Below are 21,583 nucleotides of genomic sequence, written 5' to 3'. Positions count from 1 at the left end.
TTCAGTCTAAAATCGGGGGAGGTCCAGGACAGGGGGAGAGTCACAGACTGTTTGGGCTAAGACCGAGCGACCTCCCGCCCAATTATGGGGAAACAGGATCAGAAATGGCCTGTTTGTGGGTCCCTCGTTCCTGCGGTGCCGGGGAGATCTGCCTCCCGGCCCGAGGCGGGGACGCTTGGGGCCGCTGGTTTCAGAGTGAGTGTGTTTGAACCCCAATGGCCGGAAACTGTTACTGCTTCCCCCAGGCAGGGCTTGTGGGGACCCCAACTGCCTGCGGCTGCCCCTCCCAGGGTCCTCCTCGCCTTGGCCCAGGCCTCCAGTCCCCGCCACCACCCCCCCCCCCCGCCCCGTTCCCAGACGTCGGGCTAGTTCTGCAGGTAGCGTGGTTTCCATTCCCCGCCGCTCGGGCTGCTGCCCGCCCCGCAGCTCCCATCTCGATTGTCCTCGCCCCTCCTTCCGTGGACGGACGGTCACCAGGCCCCTCGGCCCCCTCGGCCCCCTCGGCCCGGCCGCCCGGGCTGGGCCCCCCACCACCCGCAGGAAGGCGCCCGGCCCGGGTTGCCCCGTGGGAACGGTTTGTCTCGAAAACAGGAACCCGGGCGGGGGGCTGGGCGGGGCGCCCCTTGCCCACCGCAGTCCGCTTCCTGCCCCTCCCGGCTTCCTCCCGATCGACACCCGGGAGCGTCCGGGGCGGGGGAGGGGGCTTTCGGAAGACCCCCTCCCCCTCCGCGGCGAGGCTCGGGGCGCGGCGCCCCCGCCCCGCCCGCGCGCAGCCCGGGCCGGGGGGCAGTGCGGCACGGTAAGGGGAGGGGTTAAGCCGCCGCCACCGCCGCCGCAGGGCCCGGCCGCGTGCGGGGCGAGGGGGAGCCCGAGTGGAGGAGGCGCGGCCGGCGGTGCGGAGCCCCGCGCGGGGCGGGCGGGGCGGGGAGGGGGCGGGGCGGCGGGGGAGCTGGGCCGCAGCCGCCGCAGCGAGGCCGGCGGGCGGGAGCGCACGGAGGCGGTGCCGGCCGGCCGGGTGCGGGCTCCTTGCTGCGGGTCCCGAGAGTAAGTGAGCGGGAGCGCGCGAGCGGGGCGCGGGGCGGAGGAGGGCGCGGCCCGAGGGGCGGCGCCGGCCGACCGGGACGAGGGTGGGTGGGGAGTGTTCGGACCCCAGGCCGGGGAGCGGCGGAGAGCGCCGGGCCCCCGCGGGAGGGGCGCGCCCACCACGCGCCCGCTTCTCCCCTGCACCTCCCTGCCGGGGGGGCTCCCCCTGCACGCCCCCATTTGACAGATGGGAAACATCGAGGCTCCGTGAGGCCAAGTGCTTCTCAAGGTCACTCGGCGAGGAAGCCGCGGAGCCCGGCGGGGGGCTGCGGGCGAGGCGCGAGGGGAAAGTCCCGAGAAGTCCGCGGAGGACCCCGCCCGGCATGGCGGGCTCGCGTTGGGACAGCGCCCCGTCCTCGGGGCCAGGCTCCTCGGATCGGGGCCCTGGGGCGGGCACGGAGAGGGAGGCACGGCAGGAGGGGCGTGTCGCACCCACGGGGGTGTGTGCGTGTGTGGGAGAGTCCGTGCGTGGAGAGGCGCCGACCTGCGTGCACACGTGCGCAGATGTCAGCGCCGCTGCGCGCGGGACCGGACGCTGACCCGGCTGACCAGGGACCAGTAGGTGGGAGAGGCGCCCTGGCCCACGCCCGCACCCCGGGTCCCCGAGCTGGGCGGGCAGTGTCCCTGAGGGTCCCCGGGTGCAGGTGTGCGCGGGGCCGGGTGCCATTGTGCGAGCGGCGGGGTCCGGGAGGTGAGGGCTTGTGACCTCGTGTGGGCCGGGGGTGGGGGCTTCCTGCACCTCGGGGGGGACCCCTGTCCTCCGGGAAAGGACTCGGGTGTGGAGTAGGTGTCGGTCCCCGCATAGTCCCCGCCAAGGATCGGGGCGCTCGTGGTGTCATGCCCGCAACGACCCCCCCCCCACGGTGCCCGCGCCCCCTCCCGGGCACCCTACCCGGTGCGCTCAGGTCGCCCGTGCAAGGTGGGGGGGGGGGAAGGGGACCCGGGACCCCGGCCGAGCCGGGACCGCCCTTGGAGGGGGCCTGGGAGCACGCGCGTTCCCAGGCTCGGCTTCCCGCGGACGCCTCCCCCCAACCCGGGCTCCCCCGCCCCAGGAATGCGCTTCTCCCCTCCCGCGCCTCCCCGAGGGCGGGCCTCCCCCGCGCGGGGCGCCCGGGCGGGGGCACGCGGGCCTGGGTTCCCCCCCCCTAGCCCATCCCGGGGAGAAGAAATTCCTCCGAGGTCCCCTCAGGCTCCGGGTTCCCAAAATAACCCTGCGGGGGAGGGGAGGCTGGGAGGGAGGGAGGGGAGCAGGAGGGGCGCCGCGCCGAGCTGCGGGGCGCTGCAGGTGCCTGGGGAGCAGCGGCGAGGAGTGGCAGGGCCTGGGGACACGGGGGCATCTCCGACCCCTGGAGTCCCGGGGAGCCCCCATCTCCCCCACCCCCCGGGGAGCCCCGCGGCCCTCCCGCCCGCGACTCGGAGGATGGGCCGGAAGCGTCTTGTGGGCCCATTTCCCAACCAGCGGGTTGCACCATCCCCGGTGGGGCCGTTTAACCCCGGGAGTGACCGCGGCGTCAACTCCGGCCCTGCCCGGCAGGGGGCGTGCCCGCCCCGCCCCGCTGCTGCCCGCGTCGCCTGCCGACTCCAGACTCCAGCTCTGCTTCCCCCAGGACCGGGCCGGGTCCCAGCCGGAGAGGAGCCTTCCTAAGCCCGGCCTGGCCAGGCCTACGGGGCGTTGGTGGCCATGGCGAGCACCCTGGACCTGGACAAGGGCTGCACGGTGGAGGAGCTGCTCCGGGGTTGCATCGAAGCCTTTGGTGAGTGGCACGGGACGGGACACCAAACCAGAATCTGGGCCTCCCCCACCTAGCCAGGACCCGGCACCCCCAGGATCTGGGCTTCAAGATAGAACCCTGGCCAGGACCCCCGCCTCAAGGAAAGCCCCTCCTCATGGCAGAGTAGAGAGATGGTCATGCTACCGATGGCCTGTCCCCTTCCCCTGGTCTTAGGTGATAGCTGGCGGGGAGGGAAAGGACCTCGTCCCTGCTCTGACACAGGAGGGACCTTATCTGTCTCCCATGGGGATCCAGAGGAACTCACTATCTCTCAGGCCTGGGAGCTGTTTCCGGCAGATGTGGGGGATGGACTTATCTGGCAAACGGGGTGCCCCTTCCCCCAACATTCAGGAAATGACCTCTAGATTCTTGACTTTTGGGGGGGCCCCAGGCTCCTTGGGCCCAGCTGGTTTCCCTCTGGAAGATGGGGCCTCCACAGAGCTCCCCTCCCTCCTGAGTCTCTGGTGCAGCCCTACTCCCTCTCCCACCCTGCCTTTCCTTTCCCATTGGCCTGCTGCTTGTGAGAAGACCTGGGAAGGCAGGAGGTAGGCAGGGTCAATGGTGCAGCTGCGGCCCCACTGTTCTGGAGGTTGCAGACTAGGGTTTAGGGATCTGAGCTTTGGCACCAAGGTCTCTTCTCTTCAGCCTGCTTCTCTTTGACCCTTCTGAGTTAGATGATTCCGGGAAGGTGCGGGATCCGCAGCTGGTGCGCATGTTCCTCATGATGCACCCCTGGTACATCCCATCATCCCAGCTGGCGGCCAAACTGCTCCACATATATCCTTCCCAGCCTCCCAGGTCTTGCTGTCCCTGAGCTGGTCCTGGTGCCCCTCCGGTATCCCACAATTCCTTGCCTGGGCGCTCTCTCTCTCTCTCTTTCTCTCTCTCTCTCAACCTCTCTCAACCCTCCTCTCTCCTATCCTGGCCACAAAGGCTCTCCTGAGCCTAGGCTTTGCCCTTCACCTTCCCTAGGGTCTATGATCTGCCCCAGCTCTGGCCTGGCAGCCTCTTTACCTCTCTCAGAGCCTACTCTCAGCCTCCCATAGAATACAGCAGTTCCCTCCCACCCACGGCCCCTCCCACGCTGATGCCTCACCCAGCATCCTCCCAGAACCCAGGCCTTCATCCTCCGCACCTTTTACAGAGTTTCTACCTGCCCAGGCCCCACCCCGCACTCCTGTCAGGGATCAGGCTCCGCCCCCTTCTGAGTGTTAGCCTCCAGCCTTATTTCCCTTAACTGCCCTTCACCTACCAACAATCACGGAAGGACAACTCCAATTCCCTACAGGTGAAGACGTGCCACCTAGTCAGGTGAGTCTCCCTCTGGGGCCCTAGCCCCTCCTCTTGTCCCTTCTCTCAGACTTCAGATAGGCTGGAAGAGTGGACAGCACCCTTGGGTCCTATGGGTTTCCTCCTGGCGCTGTTCAGGTGGGCTGTGCAGGTGTGGTCCAGCCATCTACCCAGCCCTCCTGTTCCTAGCTGACCAGTGGGAAGGTGGATGGAACACCTTGGGTGCCCCCCCCCTTTTGGGGATGGTGGGGAAGGGCTGCTGTGGGTGACTCCACTCCTTTGCCAGATACTGGATTTCAGCATTCCCAGCGGAGTTTGACCTGAACCCTGAGCTGGCTGAGCAGATCAAGGAGCTGAAGGCTCTCCTGGACCAAGAAGGGAACCGCCGGCACAGCAGCCTCATCGACATCGACAGCGTGTGCGTGGGGGGGCCCTCAGGGGTGTGGGGGGGATCAGCACCCCACACCACCTGCGCTTAATAAATGTCTGTTGAATCGAATGAATGGGGGTCATGTCACTCTCTTGCTTTTAGACTGCCATGGCGCTCTCTACCTTCCGGTAGGCTGTGAAAGTTTTTTCATGGTTTCCAGCCAGCCTCATTTCCCATGGGCCACTGCGCATCCCACACTCCTCATGCTGTGGCCTCCACCGGGGACCGTGCACCATTGTCTGAGCCCTGCATCCTCACCCTTGTCGCTGTCCTTGTCCCTCTCTTCCTTGTCACCAAGACTCAGCTCTGGTGTGAAGGCTTCCCAGGTTGAGGGCTGGGCAGAATGTATTGTTCCTTTTCGTCTTCCCATGGCCCTTTGTGCAGACTCTTGCTCCGAGGCCTGGGGCCATGTGTCCTGCTGTCTGGTGATCACGTGTCTCTGTGTCTGTCTCCCTCAGTAGACTGTGAGCTCCTCGAGGGCAGGAAACGTGTCTTGCTCATCTCTGTCTCCTCGCGCCTTAGCACAGTGCCTGGCACAGAGTACGTTGTCCAGAAGTGTTTGTGTATGTGTGTGTGTGTGTGTGTGTGTGTGTGTGTGTGAGAGAGAGAGAGAGAGAGAGAGAGAGAGAGAGAGAGAGAGGGAGAGAGGGAGAGAGGGAGAGAGATCTGGCAAGGTGGGGAGAAGCAGAGACGTTGCTGGGACTGGGGACAAATGGATGTAGGACAGTGGCTCGAAGTGTGCCCCTGTGCGGTGTGGGGCCACAGGAGACAGAGGGTACCCCAGCCCGGCCTCACCAACCCTCCTCCCCCAGCCCCACATACAAGTGGAAGCGGCAGGTGACCCAGCGGAACCCCATGGAACAGAAAAAGCGCAAGATGTCCCTGTTGTTCGACCACCTGGAACCCATGGAGCTGGCGGAGCACCTTACCTACTTGGAGTATCGCTCCTTCTCCAAGATCCTGGTGTGGCCCAAGGGCTTGTGGTGGGGATCCAGCATGGGCGGGGAAGGGGGAGGGAAGTTCCATGGAGAGAGGGTCTTTGGACCAGGCTGGGTCACAGGGAGAGTTGAAGGGCTCACAAAAGGGCAGCCATGGGTGCGGGGAGGGGACCCCACCTTTGAGCCACTCCCCCACCTGCCCTCAGTTTCAGGACTACCATAGCTTTGTGACTCACGGCTGCACGGTGGACAACCCGGTGTTGGAGCGATTCATCTCCCTGTTCAACAGCGTCTCCCAGTGGGTGCAGCTCATGATCCTCAGCAAGCCCACCGCCCCTCAGCGGGCCCTGGTCATCACGCACTTTGTGCACGTGGCAGAGGTGCCCTCCCTCCCCCGCACCCTCAGTGCGTCCGCGGGCCAGGCAGGCCACGCCTTTTCCTGGCCTCCTCTCCGCTCACTGCCTTCCCTCCTCATGTGTCTCCAGAAGCTGCTGCAGCTTCAGAACTTCAACACACTGATGGCGGTGGTCGGGGGCCTGAGCCACAGCTCCATCTCCCGTCTCAAGGAGACCCACAGCCACGTCAGCCCTGAAACCATCAAGGTGCTCGGGACCTGGGAGGGGTCTGCCACCTTCTCAACTGCAGGGCTGGGGCTGGCCGTTATTGTTATTGTCCACCTCTGCCGGTGGAGGACACGGAGGCTTGAAGGGGTTAAGAGTTTTCCCGAGGTTTCGCAATGCAGGCGGAAGGGGGAGGTGCCCTGGCCTGCCTGACCCCAGAGCTGGTGCTTTTTCCTATTTTTATAAAACTATTGGAGAAAAGCCTCGCGCCCGTGGCTCACGCCTGTCATCCTAGCTACTTGAGAGGCTGAGATCTGAGGATTGGGGTTCAAAGCCAGCCTAGGCAGAAAGTTCCCTTGGGATTCATGATCTCCAATAAACTACTCACAAAAAGCCAGAAGTGGCACTGTGGCTCAAGTGGTAGCGTGCTAGACTCAAGCACAAAGGAGCTCAAGGGCAGCACGCAGGCCTGAGTTCAAGCCCCAGAACTACTGTGTACGCGAGCGCGCGCACGCGCACACACACACACACACACACGCATACAATTGGGCAATAGAGCTATAGAAATATATGTAAAACATTAGGACAGTTGAAAGACAAATGATAAAGAAAATGCTTGTGTGTAAAGCTGGACCCGATGGGGCATGCTTGTAATCCCAGCTACTGGGGAGGCAGAGGGTCCAGGATGAACTCAAGTTCAAAGCCAGCCTGGACTACATAGTGAAATAGACCTGGGCGCTGTCCCTCAGCTCTTCAGCTCAAGGCTAGTGCTCTACCACTTGAGCCACAGCACCACTTCCGGCTTTTTCTGCTTATGTGGTGCTGAGGAATCGAACCCAGGGCCTCATGCATGCAGAGCAAGCACTCTACCACTGAGCCACCTACCCAGCCCCAGTGAAATATTCTTTTAAGAACAAAAACTAAAATACCTATCCTTCCCCCACAAGCCCCTCCCCCCCACAAAAACAAACCCCATAAAATGCTTGTGTAACCATCTTCAGCTCAAGAAATAAAACAGTATTACTCCAGCCGGGGGTGTAGCTCAGTAGCAGAGCACTTGCCTGGCACGTGGAAAGGCCCTGGATTCCACCTCCAGCACTGTTAAAAAAAAAAAAAAAGCTGGGTGTTGGTGGCTCATGTTATCCTAGCAACTCAAGAGGCTGAGATCTGAGGATCATGATTCAAAGCCAGCCTGGGCAGGAGAGTTTGTGAGAATCTTATCTCAGTTAACTACCAGAAAGCTGGGATTGTTGCTGTGGCTCACAGTAGTAGAGCACTAGCCTTGAGCACAAAAGCTTAGGGACAGCACTCAGGCCCTCAGTTTCTTCTTCTACTAAATGTCAGTGAGCCTAAGAATGTGGCTTAGTGGTAGAGTGCTTGCCTCAAATGCATGAAGTCTTGGGTTCGATTCCTCAGTACCACAAGCATAGAAAAAGCCGGAAGTGGTGCTGTGGCTCAAATGGTAGATTGCTAGTCTTGAGTAAAAGGAGCTCAGGGACAGTGCCCAGACCCAGAGTTCAAGCTTAGTCGATGATAACCTTTGTCCAGGTCCGGTGTAGAGGTGTGGTATTTGGCAATAGATGTTATCTTGAACTCATGACCTGCGAACTCTAACCTCTAGAGGTTGAGGGGACTGGTGGTAGGGGAGAGTTGGGGAGGATTTTGCCTTTTCTCCTATCCCTGCCCTTGATCATCATCCTTTTCTGCACCCCAGGACTGACGGTGAGTGGGGTACCTGTGAGTGCTGTGAATGACCCTCTGTCCTTTGCTTCACAGCTCTGGGAAAGTCTGACAGAACTGGTGACTGCCACAGGCAACTACGGTAACTACCGACGCCGGCTGGCAGCCTGTGTGGGCTTCCGCTTTCCTATCCTGGGTGTGCATCTCAAGGATCTGGTGGCCCTGCAGCTGGCACTGCCCGACTGGCTGGACCCTGCCCGCACCCGGCTCAATGGCACCAAGATGAAACAGCTTTTCAGCATCCTGGAGCAGCTGGCCATGGTGACCAGCTTAAGGCCACCCATGCAGGCCAACCATGACCTGCTGAGCCTGCTCATGGTGAGGGGCTGACGGCTGGTCCTGCCTGTGGGGTTGGCCTGGGCTTCTGGCTTCTGGCCAAGGAACTGAGATGTGGCCTGGGCAGTAAGCACTGAGATGGCTCCCAGGCGTGGTGTGGCCTTTGGGGCTGCTCTGGAGCCTGGGCCTGGGCTTTGGGTTCTAGGATGAGTGCCTGTCACTGGATTGTGTTTAAGATTTGAGGCTGAGGGCTGGGAAGATGACTCAGTGGTAGAGCGCTTGCCTTGCATGCCTGAGGCCCTGGGTTAGATTCCTCAGCACCACATAAGCAAAAAGAAAAAAGCTGGAAGTGGCGCTGTGGCTCAAGTGGTAGAGCGCTAGCTTTGAGCTGAAGAGCTGAGGGACAGCGCTCAGGCCCAGAGTTCAGGCCCCATGACGGGACCAAAAAAAAAAAAAAGAGATTTGTGGCTGAGCTCAAGCCTGTGGCAGGGTGAGAGGGGGGTGGATTCTAATGTGGCTGTGAGCTCCTAGCTAAGTTTTGGCCTTGTATTTAAGTTTGGAGGTCTAGAGTGGGAGTTGAGGTCTATAAATTATCTACCTATCGATCTATCTATCGATCTATCCATCTATAGTGTGTGTGTGTGTGTGTGTGTGAACTCAGGGCCTGGATGCTGTCCTATAGCTTTTTTACTCAGCGTTGGTGCTTTACCACTTGAGTCACACTTCCACTTCCAGCTTCTTGCTGTTTAATTGGAGAAAAGAGTCAATGAAGTTTCCTGTTTGGATTGGTGTCAAACCTCAATTCTCAGATCTCAGCCTCCTGAGTAGCTAGTATTACTGGTGTGAGCCACTGGCACCCAGCTCGAATGGTACGATTTTTTTTTTTTTTTTTTGCCTGTTGTGGGGTCTGAACTCTGGGCCTGGGCGCTGTCCCTCAGCTCTTCAGCTCAAGGCTAGTGCTCTACCACTTGAGCCACAGCACTACTTCCAGCTTTTTCTGCCTATGCGGTGCTGAGGAATCGAACCCAGGGCAGGCCTCGTGCATGCAAGGCAAGCACTCTACCACTGAGCCACCTTCCCAGCCTGGTATAAGCTTTTTAGATGACAGACTGGGAATGAAGTTGGAGGGTTTGGAGTGGATTCTTTCTTAGTGGCTTGTGGCTGGGGCTGGGGTTGCAATCTGAGCTGGATTCTGGATGGATTTCACAGCTCGGGGCTGAGTTCTGATTTGGCTTCCTGTCTGGGAGTTTGGCAGTGCATTGGGTTCAAAGTTGGGGGCCAAGCTGTGTGAGTGCTGGCCAGAGCAGGGGGTCACTACCGCGTGTTCTGAGTCTACCTTTGGTTACAGTCTGGCTGAATTGTGGCCTCTAGGTGGCCCTATAGCCCTGGGCTGGGGGCTTGTAGGAACAGCCCTGGCCAGAGGATGAGAGCCGACTTGTGTGTCCCAGGTGTCTCTGGACCAGTATCAGACGGAGGATGAGCTGTACCAGCTGTCTCTGCAGCGAGAACCACGCTCCAAGTCTTCGGTGAGGGAGGAGCCCCAGCTCTCCACTTTGCCCTGCCCAAGAATCCATCCCAGCTGGAGGCTCTGCCGGCCTGACAGAGGGATCCTGGGGGGAACCGCTGGGCTAGGAAGGGCTGCCTTCTCCCCGGCAGCCCCAGATCCTCTCTCTGTTTTTCTGGGCCCTGGGCTGCCACCACTTCCTAGCTCAGGCCTGATCACTCCTGCAGCCGACCAGCCCCACAAGCTGCACCCCACCTCCGCGGCCCCCCGTGTTAGAGGAGTGGACCTCAGCTGCCAAGCCCAAGCTGGACCAGGCCCTTGTGGCAGAACACATTGAGAAGATGGTGGAGGTGAGACTTCACAGAGACCAAAGTCCGCTGGTAGAAGTGGTAGTCGGTAAATGCCAACTTTGCCAGAGTCCTGCCCTATGACATAGCACTAGTGTCACAGTGTACGGACCAAGAGGCACTGGGGCACGGGACCTGGCCGCAGGCCAGCTGCTGGGTGGAAGGGCAGGTTACGGAGCCGGGGTGGTGGGGGACATCTGTGACTCTCTTTAGAGTATAGACGGGCCTGTGGGGAGGGACAGGCCCTCATGAACCTTTTATTCATCCCCTCTTCTGCCTCTGCCTGTCACTCTGTACACCCCTAGTCTGTATTCCGGAATTTTGATGTTGATGGCGATGGCCACATCTCCCAGGAGGAATTCCAGATCATTCGGGGCAACTTCCCTTATCTCAGCACCTTTGGGGACCTCGACCAGAACCAGTGAGGACTGGGCTGGGGCCTGGGGGAGAGGGAAGGCGCCCTGTCCACTTCCCCTTCATGAGCCAGAAGAGGCCGTTGACCCAGATGGTCCTGGCTGACTGGGAAGTAGTCAGTGGTGGGGGAGGGGGTGGCTATGTTTTGGGGTGAGAAGAGGCTGCTGACGACAGAAACAGTATTAGTATTGTATTAGTTTAGGTTCCACCTGAGTCTTTCAAAGATGGTGAGCCCGGGGACCTTTGCCACATGAAGGCTGCTTTATTTATGAAGCTCACGGTGGCCAAAGTATGGGCAAGTGGAGCCCTGGGCTTAATGAGTAGATAAGAAAGTCCCGAGAGCTGGGTGTTGATGGCTCACACCTGTAATCCTAGCTACACAGGAGACAGATCTGAGGATCACGGTTCGAAGCCAGCCTGAGCAGAAAAGTCCTTGAGACTCTTCTCTCCATTAAGCTACTCAGAAAAAGGCAGGAATGGCTCTGTGGCTCAAGTGGTAGAGCACTGGTCTTGGGTAAAACTTTTGCTCAGGGACAGCACCCAGGCCCTGAGTTCAAAACCCAGGACTTTGATACACACACACACACAAATACTGGAAGTGAAAGTGTGGCTCAAGTGGTAGAGAGCCAGCCTTGAGTGAAAGAGGCCTTGAGTTCAAGCCCCAGTTGCAGCACAAAAAAAAAAAAGAAAGAAAGAAAGAAAAAAGAAAAGCCTATAATTCGCAGCACCCACTTAGCCACAATTCAGATGCTGACAATTCAGGAAAGCAGCTGGTTCTCTGAAGTAGGTTAGCCATGCCCTCTGCCACCATGTTTATGCTCCATTTTTTTGCTGAGCAGACAAAATCCCAATCAAAATTTACACTCCATGCCAGGTCGATTTATTTTTAAATGTGACCTGTATTTCAAAACTCTTGTTTTTTTTTTTTTCTTTTTCTTTTTCCCTCTCCATATAACAAAACTCCACAGGAAGCTAGGTATGTCATTCCTGTCCCAGCTACTTAGGAAGATTCTATCAAGAAGTTCATAGTGTGGAAGTCAGACCAGGCAAAAGTTATCAAGACCCTGTTTTATCCAATAAGTAAGCAGTGTTGGTACACACCTGTCAGCACACCTAATCAGGAGGTAGAAATAGAAGGATTATGACCAAGCCTGAAAAAAAAAAAAAACAACTAAAAGCTGGGCACCAGTGGCTCAGGCCTGTAATCCTAGTTACTTAGCAAGCTGAGAGCTGAGGATCATGGTTTGAAGCCAGCCCAGTCAGGAAAGCCTATGAGACTCTTATCTCCAATAAACTACTCAGGAAAAGCTGGAAGTGGCGCTGTGGCTCAAATGGTAGAGCACTAGCCTTGAGCAAAAGAAGCTCAGGGTCAGCACCCAGGACCAGCAAAAAAGAAAAGCAACTAAAAGCAAAAGTCCTGGGGTAGGCATGGCTCAAATATAGAGTGTAGGGGACACTGAGTTCAATCCTTAGTACTGTCCCCCCCAACATTCTCCGGGACCCCCCTCCCCGCCACAAAATCAAGACGAAAAAAACAAAACCAAAAACCATTGAAGACCAGAAACCTGCTCCCACAACCAGCCCCCAGCTCCTGGCTTTGTCCCAAAGTTCTCTCATTTCTTGAGCTTGAGGCTTCCATTTTTTGAAAAGTCATCTATGCATATAAAAGAAAAAAAATGTTTATGAACTTGGGGCTTAGGCACTTTTTCTGAGGTTGTTTTTTGTTGTGTTGTTCAAGGCTAGGACACTACCACTTGAACCACTTGAGCCACAGCTCTACTTTGGCTTTTTAGGTAGTTAATTGGAGATAAGAATTTCATATACTTCCCTGCCCAAGCTAGCTTCAAACCACAGTCCTCAGATCTGAGCCTCCTGAGTAACTAGTATTACAGATATGAGCCACAAGCACCCAGTTTTAAAGCGATTTCTGATATACTTTAAACCAGCAAACCAGCATCTAGTTATTTGTAGCATTGAGATTTCCTTCTTCCCCCCACCTTCATCCCCCTTCTCTTTTTCTTTCTTCTTTCTTTTACTGAGGTTTGAACTCAAGGGCCTTCTGCTTGCTTGGCAGGCACGCTACCACTGAGTCATTCCTTCAATTCTTTTTGGTACTAGTTATTTTGTTTATTTTTGTGTTGGAACTAGGAGGTTTTTTTTTTCTTTTTGTTGGTTGTGGGGCTTGAACTCTGGGCCTGGGTGCTGTCCCTCAGCTCTTCAGCTCAAGGCTAGCTGCTCTACCACTTGAGCCACAGCACCACTTCCAGTTTTCTGGTGGTTAATTAGAGATAAGTCTCCTGGACTTTCCTGCCTGGGCTGACTTTGAACCGAAATCCTCAGATCTCAGCCTCCTGATTAGCTAGGATTACAGGCGTGAGCCACCACGTACTAGGATTTGAACTTAGAGTTTCAAGCTGTCATTCAGCTTTTTTTTTTTTTTTAAATCAGTTGTGGGGCTTGAACTCAGGGCCTAGGTGCTGTCCCTGAGCTTTGTCACTGAAGGCTAGAGCTCTACCACAGCTTCACTTCCAGTTAATTGGAGATGGTGGTTAATTGGACATAAAGTCTCACAGACTTTCCTGCCCTGGGCTGGCTTTGAACCAAGGATCCTCAGATCTCAGCCTCCTAAGTAGCTAGGATTCAAGTATGAGCCACTGGTACGCAGCCCACTCAGCTTTCTTGCTCACAGCTGATGCTTTACCACTTGAGCTATGCCTCCATTCTGGCATTTTGTTGATTATTTTGGAGATGGAGTCTTGTGGATGGTTTTGAACTTCAATCCTTCAGGTCTTAGCCTCCCAAGTAGCTAGAATGATGGGCATGAGCCACCAGCACCTGTCTTGTCCTATTTATTTTCCAAATAGGAAATAGTTGGAAGGACCAGTCTAGTCTAGTCTGGACTGTGATCCTTCCTTCCTTCCTTTCTTCCTTTCTTTCTTTCTTTCTTTCTTTCTTTCTTTCTTTCTTTCTTTCTTTCTTTCTTTCCTTCTTTCCTTCTTTCCTTCTTTCTTTCTTTCCTTCTTTCTTTCTTTCTTTCTTTCTTCTGTCCATAGTTAGGATGACAGACATGCATGACTATACCCAGCTTCTTCTGTTGAACAGGAAGGAGTCATGGACTTTTCTGCCTTGGCTGTCCTAGAACTGCTGTCTTCCTGATCTCAGCCTCCTGCTTGGCTAGGATGACAGGCACCTGCCACTGGGCCCAGCTATTGTTTGAGAAGGAGTTTTGTGGACCCCTCCCATACACTCAAGGCTGGCCTGGACCAGTCCTCCTGAAGGCCACCTCCTGAGTGGTTTAGTATAAGCTTGAGCCACAAAGGGCTCATTTTCATTCTTTTCTTTTCACCTTTGTTTTAGTCACTGTCTTGACAGAACTGAACTCCTCGCTTTTTTTCCCCCTTTTGCTTTTGCTTTGCACTAAACCCCTTATCCTGGCTATCTTCCCATATGGATTTATGTAGAACGAGTTCATTCTTGGGAACAGCTGCACAGGCTGGCTGGGCATCATTTACCTAGCCATCCTTTCTGTTGAAGGACATGCACACGGCTCCAGCGTTGTGCTATAATTATACGCCATGCTGCTGGGAACACCCGTGTACCCGTACACTCAGGCCAGTATTTCTGTAGGAGAAATTCCTAGAAGTGGGATAATTGGATCAAATGAGGTACACATTTAAAAATTAGGAGAGAGGCTGCCAAACTGACCTCAGACAAGGTTATACCAGCAACCCCCCAAGTCAGCAGCGTACAAGTGCCTGTGTGTCCCAACCTCCCTGCCAAGAACCAGGCTAAAATAAGCTTTACAATTTTGCCAGTCTTGGCAAACGGTGTCTTGGTTACATTTGCATTTCTTTAATACAAATGAGAGGGGGGCTATCTATTCAGACGTTTATGGGCCACTTCTATTTCTTCTGCTAATTGCTCCTATTCTTTGTCCATTATTCTATTGGGTTTGTTGGTCTTTTTCTTATTGATTTTTTTTAAGAATCTGTGTTAATGGATATTAACCCGTTGCTGTCGAATGTGTTCGCAAATATTTCTTCCCTGTCTGTCATTTATGTTGTCTTTTCCGTATAAAAATTTCAAAAGTTTTGTGTGTTCACTATGTCAGTCTTTTGCTTTATGACTTCTCAGGCAGATTTCTGTTATGTGTAAGAAGACACTTCTCAACCCCTCGAAATCACAAAAAGCTATCCTCCTGTCTTTCTGGATACTTTCAGGATTTTACTTGCTTTTCATCAGTGTTCTTTTTTTTTTTTTTTGTCCAAGACTGGGATTCGAACTCAGTACCTGATGCTTTTGCTCATTGACTGACACTCTACCAATTTGGCCTCTCACCCCTCCTTCAGTGTCCATAATCAGCAAGATTGTGGTTTTCATGTACAGGATAAAACTCACATACCTTAGATAATTTTTTTTTTCAAAATGGCCAGTTGTCCTCAATGCTCCACTGACTTGGAAGAACACTGGGGAATCACACTTTAGAACCCCAAATATAATAGGTGGAAGTTTCAGACAAGGCCTGTTGCCCACACTGAGTCTTGTACACACACACAAAAAAATTTGAAGTGTAGGGAAATACACTTGCTGCCCATTCGGTAAGAAGGACACTGAGGCACTGGGTGGCCAAATAGCTTCAAGTCCTATGTGGTTAAATAAGGCTGGGGTTTGAACTGAAGTTGCTGACCAGCATTCATGCACCCTCTTCCTTTAAAAATACACCCGTAGGTGGAAGGGCTCCCCGCCCCCCCAGGAGACTGGATTAGAGGGGATCCTGGGGAGAGGCGGGTGGAATCCATGCAGGTGCGGCTCACTCCACGCCCAGCCCCAGAACTCATGGCGGGAGGGGTCCCTCCCAGCAGGTCCTGCAGAACACACTTTGGCCTGCGTGACCCCATGGGCTGGGCAGGAATATGATCGCCCGTTGTTGTCAGGAAGGTGTCTTGGCCAAAACCTCACGACTGATTAGTGGCAGCTGGTCCTTGTGTCTGGCTTCCTTCTTCCCTGTTACCAGAGGTTCAAAGTCAGGGGGCTCCCCAGCGGGGTGTGCGAGGCCGGCGATGGGCAGCCCATGGGGAAGGCCAGAGCTGAGGTTCCCCCCCCTCGCCCCCACACTAGGGATGGCTGCATTAGCCGGGAGGAGATGATCTCCTACTTCCTGCGCTCCAGCTCCGTGCTGGGGGGGCGAATGGGCTTCGTACACAACTTCCAGGAGAGCAACTCCTTGCGTCCGGTCGCTTGCCGCCACTGCAAAGCTTTGGTGAGCCCCAGTCACCTCTGCCGGCCTCCCTTTCCAGAGCTGGGCAGCCTTGGTCCACGCCCTGCCCTTTCCAACTGGCCCCTCCCACTTCAGACTGGCCCCTCCCCCGGATGACCACGCCCCACCGGCCACGCCCTCCAGCCTAGCCCCTTTGGCGGGCTCCGCCCCCTCTGTTAGCCACGCCCCCGAGGGAAGGCCTCAATCCAGGTCAACCTTCACAACCAGTAATGCCACCTGCCCCTTGCTCTCCTGCCCTAGGCCCCCCAGGCAGGCTTTTAGACCCCTGTTCTCAGTAAGGAGGAGGTGGTCATCACCTCTAAATCCCTATCCCCCCAGCGTGGTCCCCCCTTCTTTTGCAGATTCTGGGCATCTACAAGCAGGGTCTTAAGTGCAGAGGTAAGATGGAATAAATTGCCGGGCTGCTGGGCTGGGGTGTTGGAGCGGCTATCTGGGTCGCGATTTTTGCTTTGGAGGGGTGATTGCCACCAAGTGCAGGACCTGGGAAGCAGAGGGGCATGCGGATTGATGGGAAGCTTTTTTGTTTTGGGGAGGTACTTTGGAGAGGGGCTATGGACTGGTTATTAGGACAAGAGCACTTTGGAAGAAGGCTCTTGTTTTGGTGGGGCAGCTGCCCCTGACTGGCCTCCCTCTCTTCCCTCCCGCAGCCTGTGGTGTGAATTGCCACAAACAGTGCAAGGACCGCCTGTCGGTGGAGTGCCGGCGCCGGGCCCAGAGTGTGAGCTTGGAGGGCTCCGTACCCTCTCCATCTCCCACGCACTCCCACCATCGGGCCTTCAGCTTCTCCCTGCCCCGCCCTGGCAGGCGTGGGTCCCGGCCCCCTGGTAAGAGGGAGCCTTGGACTCTGCTGGCAGGGGATAGGCAGGGCTCTGTGGCCACCCGAGCAGAATGGAGGCCATTCCAGACTTTGTAGTTCTCCGCCTTTGGCGGCTAATGGAGAGGACAAGTGAGGGTTGACAAAGGATTGGGAGTCGTGTGAGTCCTTTGCCTGCAGTTTTCCTTTTGGCTATTCTGACAGAAGTCCTTCTGCTGTGATAACTCTGGGGTGCGCAGCTGGCTTGGGGGGTGGGGGGCACTCTCCGGTGGTAGTTTCCCATCAGTTTGCTAAGTGACAGTTTGTTAAATGATTTTTTTTTTTGAGAATGGTTTCGATAAATAACTGTGTTGACCTGAGGGTCTAAGGCAGTTGGCTGCTTGGGTTGGCGTAAGTCCTTAAAAATAGAGAAGATAAAACCATTTGCATTGAACCTTGCAGAAGGGTTGGGTGAAATGTACATAGCGTTGACATTTAAGCAAACTACACTGAGAGATCAGTGGCTGTGGCAGAAAGAAAACTTAGAGAAAGAACAAAAATGGGGTCGTGGGGTCATCCAGGGAATTGCTTACTGGCAGCTGAGGGTGGGGTCCCCTGTGACGAGGGGGGCTGCTGGTATCACAGGGATCCAAAGGTGGGCTCTGTGACACCCCTTCCCCCCCCCGCCCCGTCCCCACAGAGATCCGGGAGGAGGAGGTGCAGACGGTGGAGGATGGAGTGTTTGACATCCACTTGTAAGAGATGGTGAGTGCTCCCTGGTGCTGGCAGTGCTCCCCATCAAGGGCTGGGGTGAGTCAGGGGTGGTGCTGGGAAATAGATGACTCAGGCACATTCTCCCCACCCCCCCCATTAGGGGAATGTCCTCCTCATAACCTCTGTTTTGTTTATCTCTTCCCAGATGTGATTGCATCAAGGATTCATTCCTGCCTTGGGAAAAAAAAAGTCTTGGGACCAGAATAGGGAGCCTGGGGTTGGGGAGGGGGGCGGGACAAGAGGAGGCTGGGGCTGGGAGGTGGGGTGTAAGGGTAGCATGCATGGACAGCAAGGGCCAGGGCTGGTGTCCCTAAGGTTGTACAGACTCTTGTGAATATTTGTATTTTCCAGATGGAATAAAAAGGCCCATGTAATTAACCTGGACCATCAGAGTCTAGAATCCTGGCTGGGAAGTGTGTGTGTGTTTGTGTGTGTGTGTGTATGTGGGCCGGGGGGCGGGGGGGAGTAAGATGGGCAATGCAAGAATATGTGCTTATAGGGATTATTTTTTCCCCCCGTAGGTCTTGGGGCTTGAACTCTGGGCCCGGGCACTGTTCCTCAGTTCTTTAGCTTCAAGGCTAGCGCTCTACCACTTGGGCCACAACGACACTTCTGGTTTTCTGAGTGGTTTATTGGAGATAAGAGTCTCTCAAGACTTTCTTGTCTGGTCTGGCTTTGAACCATGATCCTCAGATCTCAGCCTCCTGAGTAGCTGGGATTACAGGCATGGGCCACCAGTGCCCGGCAAGGATCTTGAACTCTGTAACCAGGGAAGTGTGGGAGGCCTGGAATCTCACATGGGTCTGGAATCTGGGGTGGAAGTATGGAACCTTGGAATTGAAGAATCTTGGGAAGGGTCTAGAATCTGAGCCCAGACTCATGACATAAAACCAGTTCATCTAGCCAGGCTCTGTGGCTCATACCTGTAGTCTTAGCTACTCAGGAGGCTGAGATCTGAGGATCATGGTTCAAAGCCAGACCAGACAAGAAAGTCTGTGAGACAATTATCTCTAATTAAGCACAAAAAGTACTAGAAGTGGAGCTGTGGCTCAGAGTGGTAGAGTGCTAGCCTTAAACAAAAGAGTTCAGGGACAGCACCCAGGCCCTGATTAGTTAAAAAAAAAAAAAGCCAACCCCCCATAAAACCACAACAAAAAACAAAAACCACCAAACCCCAAAAAACTAGTGCATCTTTGTACCCCAGAATGACTGGGCCCAGTGGTCATATAACACCAGAGCCTTCAGCTCTTAAGTAAAATTCTTTTATTAAACAAGTGGTCTGAGGGGCTGAGCAGGTGGCTCAGTGGTAGAGTGCTTGCCTTGCATGCATGAGGCCCTGGGTTGGATTCCTCAGCACCATATTAGCAGAAAAAGCTGGAAGTGATGCTGTGGCTCAAGTGGTAGGGCACTAGTCTTGAACTGAAGAGCAGAGGGACAGCATCCAGGCCCAGAGTTCAAGCCCCATGATGACAACAAAACAAAACAAGTGGTCTGAATACTTGCAGCTACAGAGTACGCACTGCAGGAATCCTGGAGGAAGAGCACTTGGCTCTAGCCATGAAGGCCAGAGCTGGCTAGGGAACCTCAGGGTGGGGGCGGTGCTCCCAGGTCCCGCAGCTCCTGGCTGGGTACTGCTGCCAGCCTGAAGGACGGTGACTTCCAGAGGAAATGCATATTGATCCTGCACTCAGCTCCGGAAGAGGCCTCTCCCTGCCCTGCTTTTTCCTCCCTCCTGAGCTTGACCCATGAGGTTTTGGGGGTCACCACTACCTGAAGGCCAAGGCCACTTCTTGGGGTGGCTGGGAGTTTCCTAAGGATTTCCTAAGGATTCTGACCTTAGGGTTCAAGGGACTACATAGGTGTCCTGAGAATGAGAGCTATCTTTCTTGCACCCCAAACTGGGGGTTCCTACAGAAAGAGTGGGACTGTTCTGGGGGGTAGAAATGTATCCCTAACTTCTGTTTGCCCAGTACAATATCTACGGACCTGGCAAGGCCTCAGTCCCCCCCCCCCCACCATGAATGTGCTCCCCCAGCCCTAAGGTCCATCTCTCCATGTCCACTCCACTTCTGGCCTGTTCCTTACTTTGGGTTACCCCCTTCTGCCTCCCTGTCATACCTCAGCTTCAGGTCTGTCCCTTATTGGGTCCCCTGCTCTGCCCCTCCTTCTGTCCTCAGCCCCCCCTTCCCCCTCTGGAGGCTGTAATATCCGTTTCACGATTTGGGGGCTGAGTTGCTATAACAACAGACGGCGATTGTGTGGTGAAGAGCAGCTTGCTCCGGCGCTGCCCGCCTCCCGCACTGTCTCCATCCCATCCCTGCCTCCTGGAGGTGGGCTCCCCGCCCCCCGGGCCCCAGCCTGGCCTCCCCCAGTGTGTGTACAGGCATGTGTGACACTCAAGGCTGCCCTGCCCAGGGTGTGACGCGTGTCTGCCTTTTCAGGTGTCAAAATTTGATGTCTGAGCTTGCCATTGTGTGTGCATGTGTGTGTGTGCGTGCGCGCGTGTGTGTGCGTGCGTGCCTGTTCATGTGTGTGCCTGTGCATATGTGTAGACCTGCACATTGTATTTGCTGCTCCCTGGTGGGCCCGCATTGGCCTGTGTGTATGAGAGAGGGCCACGTGCTCAGTATATCCCAGGAGTGCCCCCTGGGGTGGGTACCTGTGTGTGGGGTGTGGGTCTTGATGGAGGTAGTGGGTCCCCCATGCTCTAAGGGTATGCATCTAGGGCTTTCTGGGAGACATCTCTGTAGGGGGAGGGGCAGGGAGGTGGCAAAGCAGCCAGGTGACCTTTCCTGCCCTTGTGGGCAAAGCTGAGGGTGGGGACAGGAAACAAGTGCTCGCCCTCTCCTCCCTCCCTCCCTCCCAGCCTTGTCCATGGTCTGAGAGTTGTCTTTGTGAGTCGTTGCACTCTTGCCTGCCCCTATATGCTTGGTGCCTCTGTGTGTGTGTGTGTGTGTGTGTGTGTGTGTGTGTGTGAGAGAGAGAGAGAGAGAGAGAGAGAGAGGGAGGGAGGGAGGGAGGGAGGGAGGGAGGGAGGGAGAGAGGCTGCAGGGGAGGAATGGTGGAGGGTGGGTGGGGCAGTGGGTTGTGGGGTCCAGAGAGGCGGCCTTCCAGCTACTGCCTGACTCAGCAGTTCCATTCTCTGGCTCCTCAGTGGCTTGGTGGGGACGGCCTGAGGGTCTCTCCAAGGTCAGGGCAGGCCTCCAGTGTGGCACCTGGTGCAGGGCTCTCCCTTTCCCCACCCTTTTGGAGACACCCCAGTAGCCTCAGCCTCTGACAGGCTGCTGAAGGGAATCCCCTAGGGAGAGTGTCCACATCCATCCACTCATTCATTGACTATTTTCTGCCAAGCGCTTGGGGCGGGGGCGGAGGGCAGGGAACCCCGTGGGCGGGCCGCTCCTCTGTGTGTGCCGGGCTCCCTGGACATGTGTGTACCTTTGAATGTGCAAGTGCCTGTGTGCACACCTGGGTGTGTTTCCCTTGTTGGGGCATCTCTGCAGGCATGTGGAACATCAGTGTTCTGGGATAGTTGTGTATGCCCCCCAAATGCAAATGCATGCATCCGTGGCTTAAATGCATGTTCTTGCATATTGCCTCTGGCTAAGGAAATGCCAGCTACCACCAGCTGTGCAGATCACAGGCCCTGCAACAGAAATCAAGGTCCTGGAGGGAGCTGGCAAAATGGTCTGGTCTTCACACAACCCCACACTGCTTCATTCAGATGCTCGGGGTCTAATTTAGCAAGGTGTTGGATCCACCTTTCCTCAGCTGAGTGTCCCCAGCCTCGGCCACACTTGGTACTTTGCAGACGCCTTCCCAGGAAAGACTTGCGCCCCAGTACCACACTGGCACGAAAACTCATGGCTGGGTGTAGCGGGGACAGACCCGTAAGGGGGCTGCAAAACCCGACTCCTAGCGCAGCCCTGGCTTCCAGGCAGGAAAGGGGGAGGATGTCTGGTTCAAACTCTGGGATCCTCAGGAGGCTGGGCATCCCCAAGCCCCTAGATCTGCCACGCCTGCATCTCTGCCTTCCCTGTCCCAGCGACCCCACCCTCAGTTCTGGGCCCTCCCCTCTCCCGGGCCCCAGCATCCAGCCGGGGTCCCCTTCCCTAAGCTCCCCGCAGCCCGGGCCGCCCCTGGGTGCAGCCAGCAGGGGGTGCTGCGGCCCAGGCCCCCGCACGCGTCCTGTTCCTCGGAGCTTCGGGTCTGGGTTCGAGCCTCGCCTCTGGCTCGTGCCAGTCCTGGGCGCTGCCACCCAGACTTGCCGGCCAAGGTGAGGGGCTGTGCGGAACCCCAGGACCTGACCCGAGGGGCGAGGAGCGAGGGAGCCTGGAAAAGACACTGAGGCTATTGCCTGCTTGGCGCCGGAGCCCCGGCTACAGAC

General features: G+C 56.3%; 1 protein-coding gene across 6 annotated transcripts; it reads left to right on the top strand.

Annotated features, from left to right (window-relative positions):
• Positions 1–47: 47 nt before the first annotated feature.
• LOC138824272 (RAS guanyl-releasing protein 2) lies at positions 48–17,583 on the top strand. Of its 6 annotated transcripts, none has more exons than XM_070018010.1 (17): positions 48–195; positions 2,691–2,837; positions 3,526–3,632; positions 4,104–4,166; positions 4,432–4,563; positions 5,388–5,538; positions 5,720–5,893; positions 5,999–6,115; positions 7,850–8,131; positions 9,538–9,615; positions 9,821–9,943; positions 10,246–10,361; positions 15,473–15,614; positions 15,974–16,010; positions 16,280–16,456; positions 17,126–17,190; positions 17,345–17,583. In XM_070018010.1, the coding sequence occupies exons 1-16, from the start codon at positions 85–87 to the stop codon at positions 17,182–17,184; spliced, it is 2,016 nt and encodes a 671-aa protein (XP_069874111.1). In that variant the 5' UTR covers positions 48–84; the 3' UTR covers positions 17,185–17,190; positions 17,345–17,583. The 6 variants fall into 6 exon arrangements, with proteins under 6 accessions (XP_069874111.1, XP_069874114.1, XP_069874116.1 ...); XM_070018015.1 differs by lacking the exon at positions 48–195 and adding an exon at positions 656–799 and having other exon boundaries at positions 3,530–3,632; XM_070018014.1 differs by lacking the exon at positions 48–195 and adding an exon at positions 952–1,044 and having other exon boundaries at positions 3,530–3,632.
• Positions 17,584–21,583: the final 4,000 nt, after the last annotated feature.

The sequence above is a fragment of the Dipodomys merriami genome, unplaced genomic scaffold (genome assembly GCF_024711535.1).
Source record: "Dipodomys merriami isolate MVZ:Mamm:240054 unplaced genomic scaffold, mDipMer1.0.p SCAF_128, whole genome shotgun sequence".
NCBI classification, from domain to species: Eukaryota; Metazoa; Chordata; class Mammalia; order Rodentia; family Heteromyidae; genus Dipodomys; species Dipodomys merriami.
The sequence above is the reverse complement of the archived record's forward strand: the minus strand, read 5'-3'. Positions and strand labels throughout refer to the sequence as shown.